Source organism: Antechinus flavipes, chromosome 5, assembly GCF_016432865.1.
Source record: "Antechinus flavipes isolate AdamAnt ecotype Samford, QLD, Australia chromosome 5, AdamAnt_v2, whole genome shotgun sequence".
Lineage (NCBI taxonomy): Eukaryota > Metazoa > Chordata > Mammalia > Dasyuromorphia > Dasyuridae > Antechinus > Antechinus flavipes.
The window spans coordinates 61155510-61176006 of record NC_067402.1 but is presented as its reverse complement, the minus strand read 5'-3'; the positions used below and the strand labels follow the sequence as shown (position 1 = coordinate 61176006).

Below are 20497 nucleotides of genomic sequence, written 5' to 3'. Positions count from 1 at the left end.
GAATTTCTCCTTCTGAAGTTATCTTCCTTTATCCTATGTATTTAGCATATACCTGCTTATTTACATGTTATCTCCTGCAAAAAGAATGGAATGTCTCTGAGAGCAAATATGTTTACCTTTATTTTGTATTCCCAGAACTTAACACAGTGCCTGGTATATAATAATTGCTTAACAAATGTTTCTTGGCAATTCCAGTAGACTTGGGATAGAAAATGCCATCTGCCTCCAGAGAGGAAACTATGGAGACTAAATGTGAATCAAAACATATTTTTACCTTTTTTGTTTGTTTACTTTTTCTTTCTTATGGTTTTTTCCTTTTGGTCTGATTTTTCTTGTACAACATAATAAATATGGATATATGTTTTAAAGATCTGCACATATTTAACCTGTATCAGATTGCTTGCTGTCTTGAGAAAAACTTGGAACACAAAGTCTTATAAAAAAGGAATTTTTAAAACTATCTTTACATGTATTTGGAAAAATAAAATTCTATTGAGGAAAAAAAACTCAATTCTTGAGGGCTCCAAAGTAGACTTGGGATACCCTCACAGCCTTTTCTCTCCAAACTTAGTGTATGTCTGTTCCTGTTCTCACCTTCCCTACACCTACATGCTACCTCCTTTCACAAGTTCTTAATCTGTATTGTGAGATGAACCTCTTTAGCAGTCTAGTGAAGTTTATAGACCCTTTCTCAAAATCATGTTTTTAAATGTATAAAATGAAATACATAGAATTACAAAGGAAACCACTTATATTGAAATATATTTATCAATTTTTAAAAAAAATTCAGACACCCCAAAATACATCCCTGGAACCGTAGAGATCTTGAAGATTCCAAATAAAAAATCTTTGTTCTTTAAAATAGTTGCCAAATTCATTGCATCAAAAGGAAGACATGTCCTATCTCTCTAAAATTTCAATTCAATAAACATTAATTAAAAGTCTGCTATGTTCCAGGCACTGTGCTAAGCATTAGAGATACAACTAAGAAAAAGACAGCTCCTATCCTCAAGGAGCTTACCATCTAATGGAGAAAGATAATACACAAAAGAAAGATGAAAAGAGAGGGTCATCAAAGGGGACCTGGTCAGGAGCACAATAATGTTCTTGGAAAAGAAACTGAGTAAAGGCACTGGTAGAAAATGACATTACCTGGAAAGTTCCAAGTCCTCTATAAAGGAAAGTTTTAAGAGGAGTTTATTAATTTTCCCTCCTGCCTTTCAATCAGAGGGAACTGAAAGAACCAGAAGATCTTAAGTGTCAAAAACTGAGTCAATCTAGATGGTAATGAGATTTCAGGGGATGAGCTTTTCCTTGAGGTGGTCTGATGTTCATGGAGCCAAGTCAACTGATGGAAAGTGAAGATTTCTACCTCTTTAGACCTATGGAGAATCAATTCTTCCTACTCCACTGACAACCCCCCAAAATAGTGTTTCTTGTTCATTTAAATATTTCTTTATTTTTTTTCTTTTTTTTAAAGAATGACCAATCCATGGGTGATATGCAGATAAGCGGAGGGGATGATCTTTCTAAACTATCTGGCAAGGTATGTCCATTTAACTTATCTCTCTGAATACTGGTGTTATAGAAAAGTTAATTGGTTGCTGTCCTTTGTTCTTTAAGAGGACCAAAATGAAATCACTATGTTAGAGTCGAGTTACAGTGTATCCAGCATGGCTGATCAGGCCAGTATGAGCTCAGAATGTTCAGGCTGGACACAAATGTTTATTGAGCTAAATTTCACACTCTTTTCCCAGTTTTAAAAAAAAATTATAAAAGGAGATAAGAATGTTTGCAAGGGTATCACTTTTATAATGCATTTATTATAGAATACTTCAAGGATAAGATGCAGACCTTTGACTTTCTAAGATTTTTTTCCTCTCTTTATTCAAATAGTTTGTCAAAAGGAATTATTTTTGTTTGTAGGATTATAGATTTACAGCTTTAGGGACTTTTAAGATCTTTTATTTCAATCCTTCTAATTGACAGATGATGTAACTGAGAGAAGTATAAGACCTGCCCGAGATCATACTGTTACAGAACAAGGATTTGAAACTAGGTCCTCTTACTTTGATAGTAGTACTCAAGTCACATCCCTAGCTGAGCAAAGGAAAGGGAGACATTTCCCTTTATTCTCATCTACTATCTATGCGCCCGCACCTTACCATAGGCATATTTCAAATTGTTATTGCTGTTAAATCATTTCAGTCATGACCTCATTTGGAGTTTTCTTGGCAGAGAGAATGGAGTAGTTGCCATTTCCTTCACCAGCTCATTTTACAGAGGAGGAAATTGAGGCAAACAAGGTTAAGTGACTTACAGCTAGTAAATGTGTGAAGCCAGATTTAGCCTCGGGAAGATGAATCTTCCTTATTCCAAGCCCAGAGCTCCATCCACTGCTCCACTTAACTGCTCAGTGTTTCACTTACATGGAAAGAAAAGCATTTGAAGGCTTTAATAATACATTTATTCTTAATACAAAAAATTCAATTCTACATAGGGTTAAGATGATATAAGAAAAGTTCCCAGCTCTCTGCCTTGTCAGCTGAGTGAGGGGAATATCATCCAACTTCTTCTCTTTCTCTTCTTCCCTTAAGAAATCCAGAAAACAAAACAGATGTGTATGAGGTGGGGTGGTATGCCAACCATGAGATCATGGGAGAACCACCCTGAGTCTGGAGATGGAGTCTCAAACCTGGTAGCTTTGGTTTCTTATGCTTAGCAATAAGTGAAAAGCCTGTTTTGCTTCCAGCACAAATATACAAACAGGAAGGAAGAATTGTTCCATAAAGCAGATGGTCTCTGAGGAATGTGACCCATAATGCTAGCTTGCTGTGAATGGAAGCAATGTAGTCTTTGTTTGTTTTAAACTGGGCTGACTTATACCTTGTAGTCATTATCCTTGAACAACTTCAGCTTTCTAAGCAAAATGGATCAGACTAATAGCCAAGGCTTAATCTTCCATTTTTTGTGGTTTTTCTCGTTATATAACCAGTGGAGGAAAGAAGTAGCAGCCACATTTAATATTTTGAAAATGCATAATAATATTAGAGTAGCAACAAAGCATCAAGGGTTTTGATTGAAAACAGCTTAGAATTTCTTCCTTCGTCTCCCAAATGAATGAACTAAGCAGCATAGTATGTGAGACAGAGTAAAGAATTTGGAGTCAGAGAACATAAGTTCAAGGTCAAGTTAATTCCTAGCTCAATGACCTTGAGCAAATCACTTGTATTGTGCCTCATTTTCCTTAGCTGAACAATGAGTGCCTTGGAAAAGAGCATCGTCAAAGTCCCTCCCATCGCTAGATCGAGGATACAAAAATTGAATGAAGACCAAATGCCCAAATTATTTCCTTGTCATAAATTAGTCTCAATTAGAAATTGCATTAATCTGTCAATCAATCGACAAACATTTATTAAGCTTCCACCATGTGTGGTCAGCACACTAGGAAATGGGGATCAAAAATGAAACAATTTCATCATTAGTATAATTTGATTACTAGATAACATTCCTACTTTCATAGGTTTTAAATCAGAAAAGAACCTGAAAGATCGTGCAGTCAACCACCTTTATTTTACAGATGATGGAACATCATTGAGCTTTTTCAATAGCTGTTATTGTTCAATCATTCAGTCACATCCAATTCTTCATGACTCCATGCCCACCAGACCCTTCTATCTTTCACCTCCTGAAGTCTGTATAAGCTCATGATTCCATGAGACTCTCCATTTCATCCTCTACCCTCTCCTTTTGCTTTTGCTTTCAATCTTTCCCAATTTCAGGGTCTTTTCTAAAGGGTCCCATCCTCTCATTATGTGACCAAATTACTTAAACTTTGGCTTCAGTAACTGACCTTCTAGTGAATAGCCTGAATTAATTTGTCATAGTATAGTGAGGTTTTTTGTTTTGACTTGGCCATTGAGGGGATTTGTTTTGCTTGCTATACATGTTTGTAACAGATTTTGTTTTTCTCACCTTCTACCAAGTGAGTGATGAAAGATGTGAACAAGAGAATGTGAACCTGAAAATAAAATAAAATTGAATTTTTATAATGGACTGATACAATATTAATAATAGTTAACATTTATATAGTGATTTAAAGTTTGCAAAATACTTTACAAAATCTCATTTTATCCTCACAACAACCATGCAGTACTGGTAGATGCCATTATTATCCCCATTTTAGAGGTGAGAAACCTGAGGCAAAGGGAGGTTAGATGACATGTACAGGATCATACATCAGGAAGTGTCTGAGTCTGAACTCAGGCCTTCTAACATTCTATTCACTGTGCCATCCAGCTGACTCATTATTGGGTTAAAAAATATCTGTGTGATCCTGGGCAAGTCCTTAACTAACCTCTTTCAGCCTCAGTTTCCTCAATAAAAATATCTTCCAAAGTTGTGGTGAGAATTCAGATATGAGATAAAATGCATAATACTCTTTACAAACTTTAAAGTGGTATATAAATGCCAGTTCGTTTATTATATTTATATTTGTAGATGTTATATATCCCAATAAACTATATAGGTTCATCAAGGTCAGGGACTATTTCATTTGTCCTTGGATCCCTCGCACAATACTTTGCATAAACTAAACAATAAAGAAAATACTTATTGAATTGATCTGAATACCTTAATGGTCAAATCACTTTCCCTCCCAAGGTTTCATTATTCTCACCTGAAAAATAAGAGGATTGGAATGAATGACCCCAAAACCCTTTTCCAGATTTAAAATCTCATGATCCCATAAAGCTATTATTTTATTCTCATTTCTACTAGGAGGATGTACATTTTCCCAAATTAGTTTTCCTCATCAAAACAAAACAAATCCTTTTTTAAAGAGTACAGAGGACCTCATCACTGTTAATGTCATTTTAAGCTAACTAGAACCTTCTGATCCCATCACTTATCCTCTGTCACTGCCTCTGTTACAGTCACGGCTGCCTAGGCCGTTGGCACATATTGGCACATGCCCCAGTTATTGACATATCTAGACCAGTCTAGAATTGTATTGAAAAGGACAAGAGAGGAAATGTTTATACTACAGCTTAAAAGCACGGATACATCTGTCTACCCAGCACCCCCCTAAATCAAAGATAAACCAATGTAGAGATCATCCCACCACTAATAGGTCAAATCAGATTATTGATTAGACACATGATATGCAACAAGAGCATGTGTTATACCAGTTATACAATCAATCACCCTCAGTCCCAGAGTACGGACTCAAATCGAGTCAACAAGCATTTGTTAATTATTTACTATGTTCCAAACATCTCCAGGAACATTGAAGACACAAAGAAAATCAAAAACAAAAACCCCAAACCTAAAAAATCTTGCCCCTACCCTCGGGGAGCTTGAATTATAACAGAGGAGGCAATATTCAAAAACTATATACAAGCAAGATACACACTGGGTAAATGGGAAGAATTTCAGAGGAAAGGTATTAAGAGAAAGTGGAAAAGGCATCTTTTAGGAGGCAGGATTTCAGGTGAAACTTAGGACTCCATGGTCAAGACTAGAAAGGCGAGTTAGACATGAGGGACAAAGTCATAGAGACATGGTGATCTAGATGTCAGTGTTCACCAGCTTGGGGGTGACTTACAGAGCTCCAGCCTTACATGGCTTCTCTCATTTCCAGGCCTTCTTTTTAGTTGTCCCCTTATGTCAGAAACAGGCTCCCCCCTAGACAACTGCTGACCACCCTGGCTTCCTTTAAGTACCAACTAAAATCTCTCCTTCTGTAGGAAGCCTTTCCCAACCCCAATTCCACTGCTTATTATTATTGTTGTTATTATTATTATTATTTTGCTGAGGCAGTTAGGATTAAGTGACTTGCACAGGGTCACACAGCTAGGAGGAGTTAAGTGGCTGAGGTCAGATTTGAACTGAGGTCCTCCTGACTTCAGGGCTGGTGCTCTATCCACTGCACCATCTAGCTCCCTTAATTATTTTCTATTTATCCTGTGTATAACTTACTTTGTATATATTTGTTGCCTGTTGTATCACCCATTAGATTGTAAGCTACTTGAGGGCAGGGACTGTTTTTTGCCTCTTTTATTTTTTGTTCATAGCACAGTACCTAGCACATAGAAAGCTCTTGATAAACATTGATTGAATGAACCAACTAAATTTTAACTTCATTCCTTTTCCAAAGATTCATTTCCTTAATGCTGTTTTTTGCATCAACTTCACATGTACAAGTCAACTTTAGTAATAATCCCAATTTATACAACCATTATCAGTCCCTCTGATACCCTTTAAGTGACCTGCAGTTTTGGTTTTTATGAGGTTGTTCCATGATTCATAGGAATCACCAAGAAAATGTTGTCGTTAAAAAAAGATAGGTATTGAGATCATTGAAGGAATTTTACAATTTCCTAAATGCAACATAGGCTATTATAATAATACATAAAAATGATGGAGAAAGTGATATTGAAAGCTTCAAAGGAAAAACAAATGGTTTTGGGGGAAACTACACAGAAGATAATCCAATATTTTTTTTTTGATTGGGATAAAAAATGCCCAAGAAAATAGCTCACTAGAATCTTCTTTTCCATCCTGTGGAATAAGGATACCATCTGATAAGAGACCCATGATGGAGGTAGCATGGAAATATCTTGCTCAGGCTCATGGTGGCTTAAACCATGTGGGCTAACTTAGGTTCATAGGATGGAAAAGGCAACTTTACAAATAAGAATAGATTAGCCTATGTGAGGCCCTGTAAGTGGCTAAAAGAACCAATGGTGAGAATCAGCCAAGAATAGGAAAAGGCTTCTTCCCCTCCCCCACCTCCCAGAAAATGAAGGGAATTACTTCAAGTTTCCTGAAACCTGAAATTCAAAAATTTATTTTAAAATGTGGGAAATTTAAATAGAAGAGAATCTTCCTTTTTTAGGTAGACAAAACAAGTCTTTTCCAGGCCATGGACCCTTGGGATCCCTCCCAACTCTGAAATGCTATGATTATAAATCTTACACTTACTATATATGAAGGCACTAATATACCCCGTTTATGAGGCTTCTAATAAAGTGGGTAAATATCTAGGAAGAAGAAAGCCCTGTAGAATACAAGGCTTTTTTTCTTACAGTATGGAAAAGATGCTCACGTGGAAGTCTGTCTGAGTCATGGGTCTAAATAGGTCAGTGTTGTTGAAGAAATGGAGTCTTTAATGATCCTGATAAATGGCTTCTTTAGCTCACCATGGTAAAAACATTTTTCTTTATGTGTTCACACTGTCTGCACGATGAGCTCCTGAGAATCATTTGTATGTTTTTAGGGGTGAGTTTAATTCCAGCACATTGCAAAACCAGTGCATCCATTAAAGCAAAAAAATCATGTTCATGTTTAAGGGAGAAAAAAAAAAAAAACCTCTGAAAATCAAGGATAAAATTCAATGCATGAAAGCAATGCACAGATCTGGCTGCCTGAAAGCATAGGGCAAAATGTCAGGTTTGGGTTTAGGTTTTTTTTTTTTTTTTTAAATTAATTCAAGCAAGTTTATAATCCAGTGCCAGAATGAAGCTTCTGAATCTGCCAAATTTTTTTTTGGCCCTAGTGTTAGTAACTATTTCAATCATTCCTTCTCATTGTTTCCCTGACTAGGTTGAGAACTTGCCCAATAATAGGAACACCCCACAAACACTCAGAGACCTCAGCTCTTCAAGAACCAGGGCTGTCTTTTGTCTCTCTTTCTATCCCCAGCACTTAGCACATTGCCTAGTACATAATAGATACTTAATAAATGTTCATTGATATAATTCTTACAACTCTGAGTCTTATCAGAAATATAATAGGAATCTGCATTTTCCCATAATTTTTATATATAAATAGATATATTACATAATATATATGATAATATGCCATATATATTTAAAGTTATCTTTCGTATTTATAAGCAATTTGACCAATGGTAATTGCTCTTTCTGTTTGTGTGCGACAAATAGCTACCAGAGTTTTCTCACCATATCTAAAATGGGTTGTTATAGACAGGAGTATGCTGGAACAAGTTCAAACCCACTCTGGAAATCTGGTTGTTAAACTTTCAGTGTGAGCATTTACAGCTTGAGAAATGGGCAAATTCTTCAAACCAGGGCTTGATTTATTGTTTTATTGATTGTCTACACTTTACAAAGTGATGGATAAAATGTTAATATTGCAGATTAAACTTTAAAAGTGTTTGTGTCCAGTCTTATTCATTTACTGTCTATGTGACTCTGAACAAGTCACTTAACTCTGAACAACAAAAGAGACAGAGAGAGAGAAAAAGGGAGAGAGAGTGAGAGACAAAGAGAGAGAAAGAGGGAGAGGAAAAGAAAGACAGAGAAACAGACAGAGAAATTAGGGAAGTATATTTGAGTTTGGGGAAGGTTATAAAGGATTTAAGAGAGAGCAGAGGCAACTAGGTGATGCTGTAGAGTGGAAAGGAGGACCTGAGTTCAAATTTGGTCTCAGACACTTATTAGCCATGTGACTCTGGGCAAGTCACTTAATCTCAATTGCCTTCTGCATCCCCACAAAAAAAAGTGTGTTTTTTTTTTCTCCTGGACAGCCTCATTGTAAACAGTTTTACACCAGCTGAGTGAGATACAGCAGTAGTAATTAAATTAAGAAAATCAAATGTAAGAAATTCTTCAAAATCTTCAAACATTTTTGAATAATCTATTTTTAAGAAACAATTGTGATCTACGTAGACTTACTTTGTAGTAAAAAGTTTGAGTCTGGATCCTGAAATAGCAAGAAAAGAAAAAATTCAGAGAGAATATTTTTGGTTCCCCAGAAAATTTTGCCTACAGCCAGTGGGCTGGCAATTTTACTAGGTTTTCTGTGAGGAAATGAGCTAGGTGTGATGAGATGATTCAGTTACTGGCAAACATCTGAGATACAGTAAGCATAATATTATCAGGTTGGGAGTGTGGGAGAAGGTACAGTAGGTTTTGAACAGAATTTCAAAAGGTAGTCCACTCAAAAATGAAAACAATTAGGAGTCTTGGAAATGAACTTCAAAAAATAACTGAAAATAGATTGTAGTTAAGCCTGAGGAGGGGAAAAATGTTAAGGACAAGCAAAATATATGAAGGGAATAACTAACATTATTTACTGGAGGAAAGGAATAAAAATGAAGATACATCACTTGCTAAATTATGACTTCATCTCACTGTGAAGCCCCTTGGTATATGAAAACTAATAATAGCTTCCATTTATATAGCATTTAACAATTTACATGTATTTTGTCATCTGATTTTCACAACTATGTGGGACAGATAGAGTAAGTGTTACTGTCCCCATTTTGTAGATGAGACTCAGAAAGGTTAAGTCTCTTGTCCAAATTTACATGCTAACTGAGAAGTAGATCCAAAACAAGAACCTACTTGTTCTGGTTTCTGATCCAGTGCTCTTGCCATTTCATTCATAGATGGCTTTCCTTTTGATTTAATCAGAAAATTGGAAAAGACGGGGCTAGGAAGGTTAGAAGGATCTAACCACCAGTTAGATCCTGGCAGTTAACTGCCATGGTATATTATAATTCCATTTTAATTTGAGGGCAATGAACATACGTAACATGGAGTAACAACTAAGAAATTAAAGACTTGGAGGAAATAAAAAGATAATACCTTTTTCACTTTTCCCCACTACCAGCAAAGATAATCAGTTATATCCTAATTACCCATAATTTCCCAATTAAATCTGGCCTCTACATATCTGTATGACTTTCTTCTCCAAGATGCTGAATCAAAGATACTAAATTGAATTCTCTTCAATCTCAGTATCTCTTGAAATTTGGGGATTTTTATATCTGAATTTCTGAAAAAACCAAAGGCACGATCTCTATTACTTACATAGATTTATCTTAGTTATTTTTCTAAATAACAAAATCTCAATAATCTTTTATTCTCCAAATGAATTCAGCATGAGAGCATCTGTTGTTGGTCCGTGATCTTTGGAAACTCATAAAGAATGGAAAATATATAGGCACTTAACAGAAATAGACAAGACCAAAAATCATTCCCAAGTGATCAAAAGATATGAAAACAAAAACAAAAAGTTTTCTCAAGAGAAGAATTGAAAACTCATACCATATGAAAGAATACTCTGAATCTGTAATCAAGATCAGTAAATTGGCAAAGATGATAAAAGATGAAAGTAGTCAATGTTGGAGAGATTGTGGAAAGATAGACACATTAATGCACATGGTAAAGCAGGGAACTTGTCCAACCATCCTAGTACCTACTGATTGGGAAATGACTAAACAACTTATAATACATAAAAGCAATAGAAAATTACCATCCTATAAGCAATAATAAGTATGATTTATATATAGAACTTTGGGAAAACACATGTTAACTAATACAAATTTAAATAAGACAAAGAAAACAATGTGGGAGTGTTTCAAAAATCTTAGTGCAGCTTGAACTTTAATTTCAGAAATATAAATGCCACAAATTAACAAAAAAATTGTCATTTTAATTTTTAAAATATTGATATTTTATTAAAATTCAACATAACCATAACTTTGTGCTATACATTGCTAGATGTTTTGTTTTGTTTTGTTTTGTTTTGCAAAATTTGTGAAAACTTTTATTAGCTGCTGCTCCATGATTTTGGATTCCATTTGTAATTCCAACCTTAAGGTCATTTAAAGAATGTTTTCATACATATATAACCATTTTAATATGACCTCACAAGAAAAAGTTTGATGGAGATAGAACAGGTAACCAAGGAGTCCAAGACCTTTACTGATCTGCTGCTCTGAGAAAATGTCATAGACTATTCATAATAAAAGAGTACTCCATCTTGTTGAAAAATAATGTTATTTAGTGATGTTAACTTAATTTCTACTATTTGAGAATGAAAAAAAAAATTCAAGTATTGATGAATGAGATTCGCCATTGACTATATATTCTTTTAAAAATAAATCATCAATAATGTAAGATTTCCTAATGGCTCACCAAATATTCACTTTTGGAGAATCTCACGTTGCCAGAGCTACTAAGGCTTTCATCTGGCCCTCATGTGCCAATCTCAAAAGTTAACTTTGCCCCTTAAGTGGAAAGTTGCTTCATCAGGCAACTTGTCAAGAACATTATTGGAATTTTCCATTTTTTACATCAGCAGACAGAAGTCTAATTTTGCAAAGTAAGGCTCTTTGTTGTATCTGAACAATTGTAACTTTGTAAATATACTTTTGGAGATTCAGAATTCTAAGCACAATGGTTTTTGGAATGTTCTGAAAAGTCAGTCAACCCCAGAGTATCTTAATTTTGAGGGGATTCTGTTCAAATGTCTTCCCAATTTTAGCCACAGTCTCTTCACTAGCTTGGCATCTTGTAGATCTAGCCTTGTTATGAATTGAACCATTTTCTTAATTTTTAAAATCCAATTATTAATTGAATTTCTGGAGAAATTCTTCTTGTAATGGGAGGCAAATTTTCTTCTTACTGACATTGTGGACTTGAGTTCAACTACCCAGAGAATGTAATTGACTTTTTTCTTCCATGTTTGCCATCTTCAAATTGAAACACTGAGTTTAAAATTTTCATTTGTTATTCCAAATTCATAGGACAAGAATTTAAAAATCTAAATTATCAAATTTTCAAATGATTTTTGCATGTTTATGTTATTTATATTTATGAAGATATTAAAACAGTACTGTATTGTGACTTGGTGTACAGTGTATATGTATGTGTATGTATATATGTGAATATGAATATAAATTTATATATATATATAATATGTATGTGTGTATCATATAATTACAACAATGAAAAAGGAAACACTAAAACAATTGAAACTGAATGCTTTAAAATTATATTGACCATGTCTGGCCCCATAAAAGACAGAGAAAGTCATTTCCCTTGCTTCTTGACAGAAGTGGAAGACTGCACTCATCAGATATTTTCAATGTGTTGTTTAGTTTTTCTCTTTTTTATTTTTTTTATTTCATAAGAGTTAACTATGGAAAATATAGGAAATATAAAAACAAAATATATCTTTTTTTTTAAGCCAGAGTGAGAGAGGTGCCATGATATTGGATTTAGTCGAATATTATTCATTTAAAAAAAATAAAGAAAAGTCTAGAATGTTCTGTGGACTTAATTTTGATTTTTGGTTAAAAACTATAGAACAAGGGATCCCAAGCCCTTGGTTTAAAAAAAAAAAATTAATTATTTATATCTCAATGTAATCACTTTCCTTTGTAATCCTCTGTATTTTATTTTATGCAGCTATGCAATATACTAGTATTCTAAGAAGGGCCTCCTAAGTTTCAGGGTCCAGGATACTACAGAAAAGATTAAGAACCCCTGCTTTCAAGCATATTATTAAAGGGATGGCTTATGAGACTTCAAAAAAGAAGTGGTGATCAAAAGGAGCTAGCATGACTTCATCAAATACATGCTTAACTAAATATATGTTTGCTGAAGTGTCATGCCAGCCTAACCTCATTTTCCTTTTTGACAGGATTATCAGATTGGCAGCTAAGAGGGATGCCATAGGCAAAGTTTAACTGAATTTAGCAAGACATTTGACAGATTTCTTGTTGAAGTTGTAAGCAAACTGGAAAGATGTGAGCTGAATGATGACAATTATGGTTATTACTAGTTGATAATATTTATATAGTTCTTATAATGTGGAATCGTTTGATCCTCACAACCCTGGAGGCAGGTGCTATTATTATTGCCTTTTACAATTGAGGAAACTGAGGCAGACAGGTTAAGTGATCTTTCCTAAGACTACACAATAAGTATTTGAAGCTGGATTTAAATTCAAATTTTCCTTACTCCAGGTCCAGTGCTATATATAGATATATAAAATAGGTATACAAATCAAACATTTACTGCTAATAAGTCATAATTTTACAACTCCTACACTCAGTTATAAACCCCATATGTGGTCACAAACTGCAGTTTAAGAAGCTGGACACTGGAGGATAAATGGTGACTGGTCATGGTGTTCAGTGCAAATTGGAGACGGTGACTAGGTCATCTTTGAGGTCCCTTCTAACTCTGAGATTATATAAATCTATTTAATATCCAGAGTATATGGTGAAAAATAAGTTATAAGTAAAATATATATAATATTAAAAATAAAATAAAAAATAAGTAAAAATAAAAAAGTGTAAAATAAATAAGATAAAAAAGAGTATATGATGACAAATCAAGTCCAATTAAGTCAACAGGAATTTATTAAGCACCTATGTACCAAGCAGTGGAAATAAAAGAAAGTAAAGTTCCTGCTGAGGACCTGGGAAAACCATATTCCTATTCCAGATGAATTCATTCATATTGGCAAGAATCCATGGAACTCCCAGAATGGCCATTGCTATGAGTAGACTGAGTCATGGACCCATTCACTTACCAGGTTTTTCTGCTTTAGAGACAGAGGTAGAGCAAATTGTGGATTTTAAAATAGAACCAGAATGCTAAGTAACTCTTCAAATTGTATTCTGAATAACTGTGTGTCACATGTCTCTTTCAGAATGTACTCATTGTGGAGGTAAGCTGGCTTGTCCCCATCCAATTTTTGATAGTTGGCAGATTGCTACGGTGAGTTTTTAAATTAGTACTCAGTGTCTCCATGTCCAAATAGCTTTTGGATTCCCATTGTGTACTAGCTGTTACAGGATGATACAGATCTAATTGCTGTCCTTAAATAGCTTAGAATCTCTCACGTTTGCTTGGGAACAAGAAGACTTAGATTTTTAAGTCAGTCTATTTATTGATTGGCAGTCCTAGTTCCACCGCTTCCCAAGTAGCCTTTATAAATCACTTACTCCTACTTATCCTCAGTTTTCTCATCAATTAACAGGGGAAATAATACCCAATTTACCTACCTAATAGCATCTCTGTAGCACCAAATGAGGTAATGAATGTGAAAATGCATTGCAAATGATTAACTGTCATACAAATGCAAGTTTCCTTTATCAGAAAATTGATTAAATGGCTATGATGTGTTGCAATCAACCTAGTGTGTCAGAGATAATGGACTCAGATACAGATTGAGACTTTTTGGACATTTTCAAATAGGAATTTGTTTTGTTTGACAGCACGTGTTTGTAACAAAGATGTGAATGAATGGGAGAAAATGCAGCTCTGAAAATAAAATCAAATTTAATTTAAAAGAAGAAAAAATTATTATGGACAAGACAGTTTTTTTCCCCCCCAAAAAAAAGAATGTTTTGCTTTCAAATCATGGGATTTAGAGCTGGAGAGTACTTTAGAGATCATTTCTTCCAACTCCTTAATTTTATAAATGAGAAAACTGAGAGCTAAAGAAGTTAAGTGATATATTTAAGGTCACACCAATAGCAAATGGGTCACTTTATCTTTTTTTTCCCTAAGGGTTTTGATTTCCATTGACTCATTTGATCTTTATAACACTATGTAAGTTGTTCAGTCATTTTCAAACTTCTTGTGATCCCATTTGAGGTTTGCTTGGCAAGGATATTGGAGTGGTTTGCCATTTCCTTTTCCAGTTCATTTTACAGATGAGGAAACTGAGGCAAACAGGGTGAAGTTATTGGCCCAGAATCACACAGCTAGTGTTTGAGGTCAAATTTGAATTTAGGAAGATGAGTCATCCTGACTTCAGACCTTGTGTTCTATCCACTGTGCCATCTAACTGCCCCAATGTGAGGTAGGTGAGTTCATCTCTATTTTACAGTTGAAGACATGTCTGTGTAATCTCAGAGACTTAGTGACAGGCAGGAGGCTATCTACAGTCGTCCTGATCTGTATCTTGCCACTGGGTCCAGATGGCTCTGGAGTAGAGGGGGAGGCTAGTGACATTACACAGCCCTGCTCCACTTAAATCCAAGTTTCAAGTTAAAACATCACTTTCCTGATGTCATAGTCGGACAAACAACAGCAACAGTCCTTACATTTACACTTGTGGCTTCTCTACCACATCCTCAGTCCTTTAAGACTCAGTTTCAACAGTTCCAGAAAAGCCATTTATCTATTAGGCAAGTGATGGAAGTTTGCACACTTACCCAGAAAGGAAGAGCAGGATTATTAACCTGATTTGCAAACTTGTTTGGGGTTTATTTATTTATTTGCCATTTTGTTTTTATAAAAAGATTCTATCCTATGTATTTTATTTTATGCATTTTAAAATATTATTCTGCAAAAAGATACATAGACTTTACCAGATTGACTATCAAAAATAGTCCATGACATCAAAAATCAACTAAGAACCTTTGTCTAGAATAAACATAGGCAAAATTTTTCAATTAATCATATATACTTCTCAAACGAATTTTGACAGAATATTCTAAAGTATTGAGCTGTCACATGTATATTAATCTGCTATTTTTCAGCAGAACTTAGGAAGTATCCCTCCATTCAAGAAATTTATTCAACCGTTTGCTGGGATATAAATCTTTTGTTTCACGAATCAGCAACTGAGTTTAAAAGCTTGGGTTTTTATTTTTGTTTTTTGAAATTTCTGTGGCCTCTTTTGCTGTAATTGTGGTTCAGTCATCAGTGATGAAGCCTTGTCTAGTGCAGTTGTGTCCCCTCCACCCCCACCTCTCAGTTCACTCCTTGTCACCAGCTGCTTTCCAGATCTTTCTCTTCGTTAGTCACAGAATCCCTCCCTAAATGGGACTAAGAAGGGGGGAGGTGTTTATATTTTAAGGGTATTCAGATGTAAAGACTATGTCCATGAAAATTCATGTGCCTTGTATTGTGTCCTATAACCTCCAGGCCAAATTTAGCCCTTGAAAGTGAACTCACAGCTCCAATTCTAATCAGAGAGAAACCACACATGCATATCCAAAGATTGAATTTAGTCCTTCCAGCTAACAGCCAAAGGCTTCAAAGAGTTGCTTCATCAACTCTCAGCTCCCCAGGAGAAGTGAAAGCCTAGAAATACACCATCCAGCCAGTTCCCCACCCTCTCCCTCCCTTGATAATAGTCTTAATCATGGACATTGTTATTGGGGAAGATTGATGTTGAATATATCTATGTCTTTTTTACAAAGGATATTGTTGCAACTGGGAGGACCATGAAATCTCTGCTTGGCAAAATAGAAAAATACAAGCCCAACATGATTAAGGTAGTGAGGTAAGTTGAAATTCACAGCCAAAGTCTATTCTTTTTCATTTAAAAAAGTAAACAAGATCCTTTTGCAATATATGGATGTTTTACCCGTGATCCTCATCTCAGGAAGACTTGTGATTGGCCATAACATTAAAATAATAATGATAATAAAACCTAATCCTCCTGGCTCCTAGGCTAAGATGAGGAGAGGGAAGGGAAGCTTTATTCTGTACCTTCTGGAGCCTTCCTCGACCCACCCCTCACTCTTTGGCCCTTTCTAGAAGTAGCTTAGATGAGCCCTAAAAATGATACCCTACCCCCTTCCTTCACCAGAGAGATTGTTGTCATATTACAAGCACTAAAAAGAATGAAAACAGGATCGAGTGACTCCAAGAAAACCATGGTAATTGTGTAGGTTCTCAGCTATGGAATAGCAGCAAATAAATGCCTCTTAAAGATTTCAGAAAGTACTGGCCCTCTGAAGAGAAGTGATTTCAGCTACTTATAATAACATGTTACTTCTTTTTAATGGTAGTTTGTTGGTGAAAAGAACCCCGAGAAGTGACGGCTTTCGACCTGACTGTAAGTATTCTTCTGGAGAATCTTTTGACTACCAGTTGATGATATTCTCTGTTCATGTTCCCCAAGAAGGTAATGTAGGACTGGTAGAACTAACAAGTCCCGGTGATGGCTCCAACTGCTTAGCAGGAGGATGTGCTCACAACCTGATGATGGGGAATCCTTTCAGCAGCAGATTCCCAGTTTGTGTACTTCAGTCTTTGTGGGGGCTGTTGAACTTAGTTATTTATCATTATTCTTGGTTTTATAGTGTGACTTTATTCCAAGGAGGTCATGTGATAATAACTCAGATGATTATCACAGCACATTCCTTCCAAGAGCCTCATTTAGGTGGGATGGTGGGATGCTGCCTGTTTGAACAATACAGACTAGAGCCCCACCCACATGTCTCCACTGATCACCCATAAGGGGAAAAGTGTACATGTGGGAAGGTTTTTTCAAATTCAGAAACTATTACAATTCAAAAATTAGTATGGTAAAGTATTATTTGATTATATTTTGATAAAATTTGGGAAGATAACTCATCCAGATTGACCATTTGGCCAAATTTTTTTTTAATTACATAAAATCAGGGAGAAGAAAAAAAGCAAACTAAAAAGCATCCTCACAAGCCTTAGCTCTCAGAACATGCAATCCAAGAGATGCAACTTTAATTCTTCCACAAATTACAGGCAGAGCAGAAGCCTGAAAAAATAAACCTACAGTCTAGTGATTTATTGTATTATCCGCAGAAGTGACCTTTTTTCCCCTCAGTTGTATGGTATCTGGAATGTTATATAATGCAAAATGGCCATGACTTGATTTTCACAAGTTATGCTTGCTGTGAAGTCCCTGAAATAATTTGGCCGAGGTTTTGGTCAGCAAGCTGAATAAACATCAGAGCAAGGGAAGTACGGTATGGATGGGGAACATGCCAGTGACATCAAGTAACTCCCTTTAGAGCAAAAGCAATTTTTTCCAAGACTAAAACATTTTCTTATTTACATGCTAGTAAAAATAACAAGGGTTTTTGAAAAGTATGATCACATAGCATTCTAATTCAGTAAGCATTGATTAAGAGTAAGCTGCACAGATTGCTGAGCCCTATTCCAGCTATCCATCACAGTACCTAGCATTCAGGTGATGCTTAATAAATGCTTGTTGATTAATTGATTGAGACAAAGATCAATAAGACTTGTACCTTACTGATCAATGGGAGACATAAGGTATGTACACTTGTACTTTTAGTATAAATTTAGCATAAAAATATATATTTATCTTATATAAATATATATAATATAAATATAACATTTATATATTTTTATAAACATAAATAATATAGTATAAACTAGATTGTGATGAATAAAAGTACAAATAAGTGAATATGAGAGATCTGAAATGGAGGCGAGGGGGATAGTGGATCAGTGGAAGCTTCCTGAAAGAGGTGACTTTTGAGCTGAGCCTTGAAGGATGAGTAGGGTTTCAGCAGGCTGAAAGGAGGGATAAGGGCATTCAATGTGGCTGGTACAGTTTGACCTAAGGCATGAATGTGGGAGGGCTCAGAACGCTTGTGGAATGATGCAGAGCCTTGTTTGGCTGAAGTATGGGATGCAACATGGAAAAATGACACAATGAAAAGCTGCGATTGCCGGATTACTAGATTGTCACCTTAAAGTGGATGGTCTTCAAAGTGGCTTAAGGATTGGGCCTTTTCTTGGTAGGTCATTTGATAGTATTTATTTTGCACTTGAGGCCCTATTATTATCACAATTTTGTACATGAGGAAACTGAGACTTAGGTACGTGCCCAAGGTCACACAGCTCTGTGTCTGAGCTAGAATTTGAATTCAGGTCTTTCTGACTCCCAGACTAGCACCCTGTCTGCTGTAATCCCATTAAGCAGCCAACTGAGAGTCGCCACTGTTTCCAGCAGTGGTCAGATGTGCTCAGACCTGTAAGATTGGTCACATTTATCCTTAAGTATTCCTTCTCCTAGGTTGCAGTGCAGAGTTGCATGCTTATTAGGGTCAGTAGGAATGACGGAGGCCATGGAAATTCATTTTCAGGCAAGACTATGGACATTTGACCTTCTCAGAAGGAGATTCTGCAACCCAGACTGGAGTGACCCAATCTGGTGTCTAATAGCCTTCCCTGTCAGGAAATTCTTCCTATTCTTTACCTAAAATCTCTCCTGCTGCAGTTGAAGCTAGTTTCCTCTCATTCTGCCCTTTGGAGAGATAATGCACTAATTACTGTCCTGCCTATTAACTTCTTGCTTACTTGCAGACCCTTATGAACCCCATGCTCAGAACTCTCTTCTTCAGGCTGAATCCTCCCATTTCCTTTGACCTTGCTCCATCAGAGTTGTTTTGCAGCTCTTTCCCCCACCTGGGTGGCTCTCCCCTTAATCTGTCCAAGTACAGTGATAGGATTATCTCACAGTTCCTGCATTCCAGCCTTTTCTTGATGCCTGCAGTTTTCCAAGAATAATAGCTGCCATTTGTGGAACTCATCAGAAATTCGCACTGAGATTATTTAATTTGATCATACTTGCTTTTTTCACGTTCAATGAGAAAATTCACATTCAGCTTGTATTCACAAAGGTGTTTGGCTCCTTCTTGAATCTGTTAAGAGAAACTTTTCAATATGATTTTGTTTGCAAAATATACCATGTCACCTAAGTTCCTACTGAACTGCATCCAGGCTTGTGTATTCCTTATCACTTCACTAGCTTGCTTCTGGCCAAACGAATAAATGGACACAGAATGAATTCACAAAGTCCCCTTAGTTCATAGATTTGTACTTACCTATATTTTTTTCCCTACTAAGATACTGGATTTGAGATTCCAGATTTATTTGTGGTGGGCTATGCCTTAGACTACAATGAATACTTCAGAGATCTCAATGTAAGTCTTTTATTGCTCATTTCCTAACCTACTGAAAATGTTTAGATTCAGTTCCATTTAACCGAAATGTTTTGAAAAGTATTACAAATATGAGAGGTACTAGTGGTCAGCCTTAGAGCCAGAGAAATTTGTGTTCAAGTGCTATTTTGCCATATATTAACTTTTAACTATGGGTAAGTCATATGGATAAGCCCTCAAGAAACAACAACAACAATAATAATTCAACAAATATTTTTGTTAAATATCTGCTTTTTGTCATACACTGTACTAGACACTAGAGATTAGAAAAAACAAAAATGAAATTGTAACAATAATAAAATTGATGATGATGATATTTGTTCTACTATATAGTGCCTTAGATTTTCAAAGTACTTTACATACATAATTTCATTTGGCCCATTTTTGGGAAGCAGATGCTATTATTTTCACTATTTTGTAGTTGAAGAAACTAAAGTTTACAAGTTAAGTGATTTGCCTGTGAACATTCCATTAGTAATTATTGGAGGCAGAATTGTGAACCCAAGTTTTTTCAACTCTGAATTCAGCACATTTTCCATGTCACCATACTGTCTCCAAGACTATAAAGTTGCAGGGGAATTATTAAAATGTATCAGTAAACATAATTTCCACACTGGAAATTTCCCCATACCAATGAAATCACAGGCCCAGATTTTTTTTAATGATTTAAAATTCAACAAATATATTTTTGTCATTATATTCCCCCTTGCCTAAAAGTGTATCTGACAAAAACTAGGTATTTAATAAATATGAATTGACTAGCTCCTTTTTTCCCTAAAAAGCTTTAAAAACTTGTCAGATATTTTATTTAATTAATGAAAAGCAATATGGCATCATTAATGGAAAACTGATCTGTGTCAGGAAGACTTACATATTGGCTGAGTGATTTAGCAAACAAATCACATCCTTTCAGTGCCCCATATAACTAAATCTGTATGTTTTAGAGAGGATGTTGGTTTACATTGGTAGAGGGAT

The 20497-nt window shown here is 35.4% G+C and overlaps 1 protein-coding gene across 1 annotated transcript in view; it reads left to right on the top strand.

Moving 5' to 3' along the window:
- Positions 1 to 20497, top strand: part of PRTFDC1 (phosphoribosyl transferase domain containing 1) — a 94797-nt gene that overhangs the window by 72192 nt on the left and 2108 nt on the right. The window contains exons 4-8 of the mRNA XM_052001337.1: positions 1481 to 1546; positions 13477 to 13494; positions 15983 to 16065; positions 16577 to 16623; positions 19428 to 19504. Coding sequence (XP_051857297.1) covers positions 1481 to 1546; positions 13477 to 13494; positions 15983 to 16065; positions 16577 to 16623; positions 19428 to 19504 — 291 coding nt within the window. The remainder of the gene's footprint in view (positions 1 to 1480; positions 1547 to 13476; positions 13495 to 15982; positions 16066 to 16576; positions 16624 to 19427; positions 19505 to 20497) is intronic.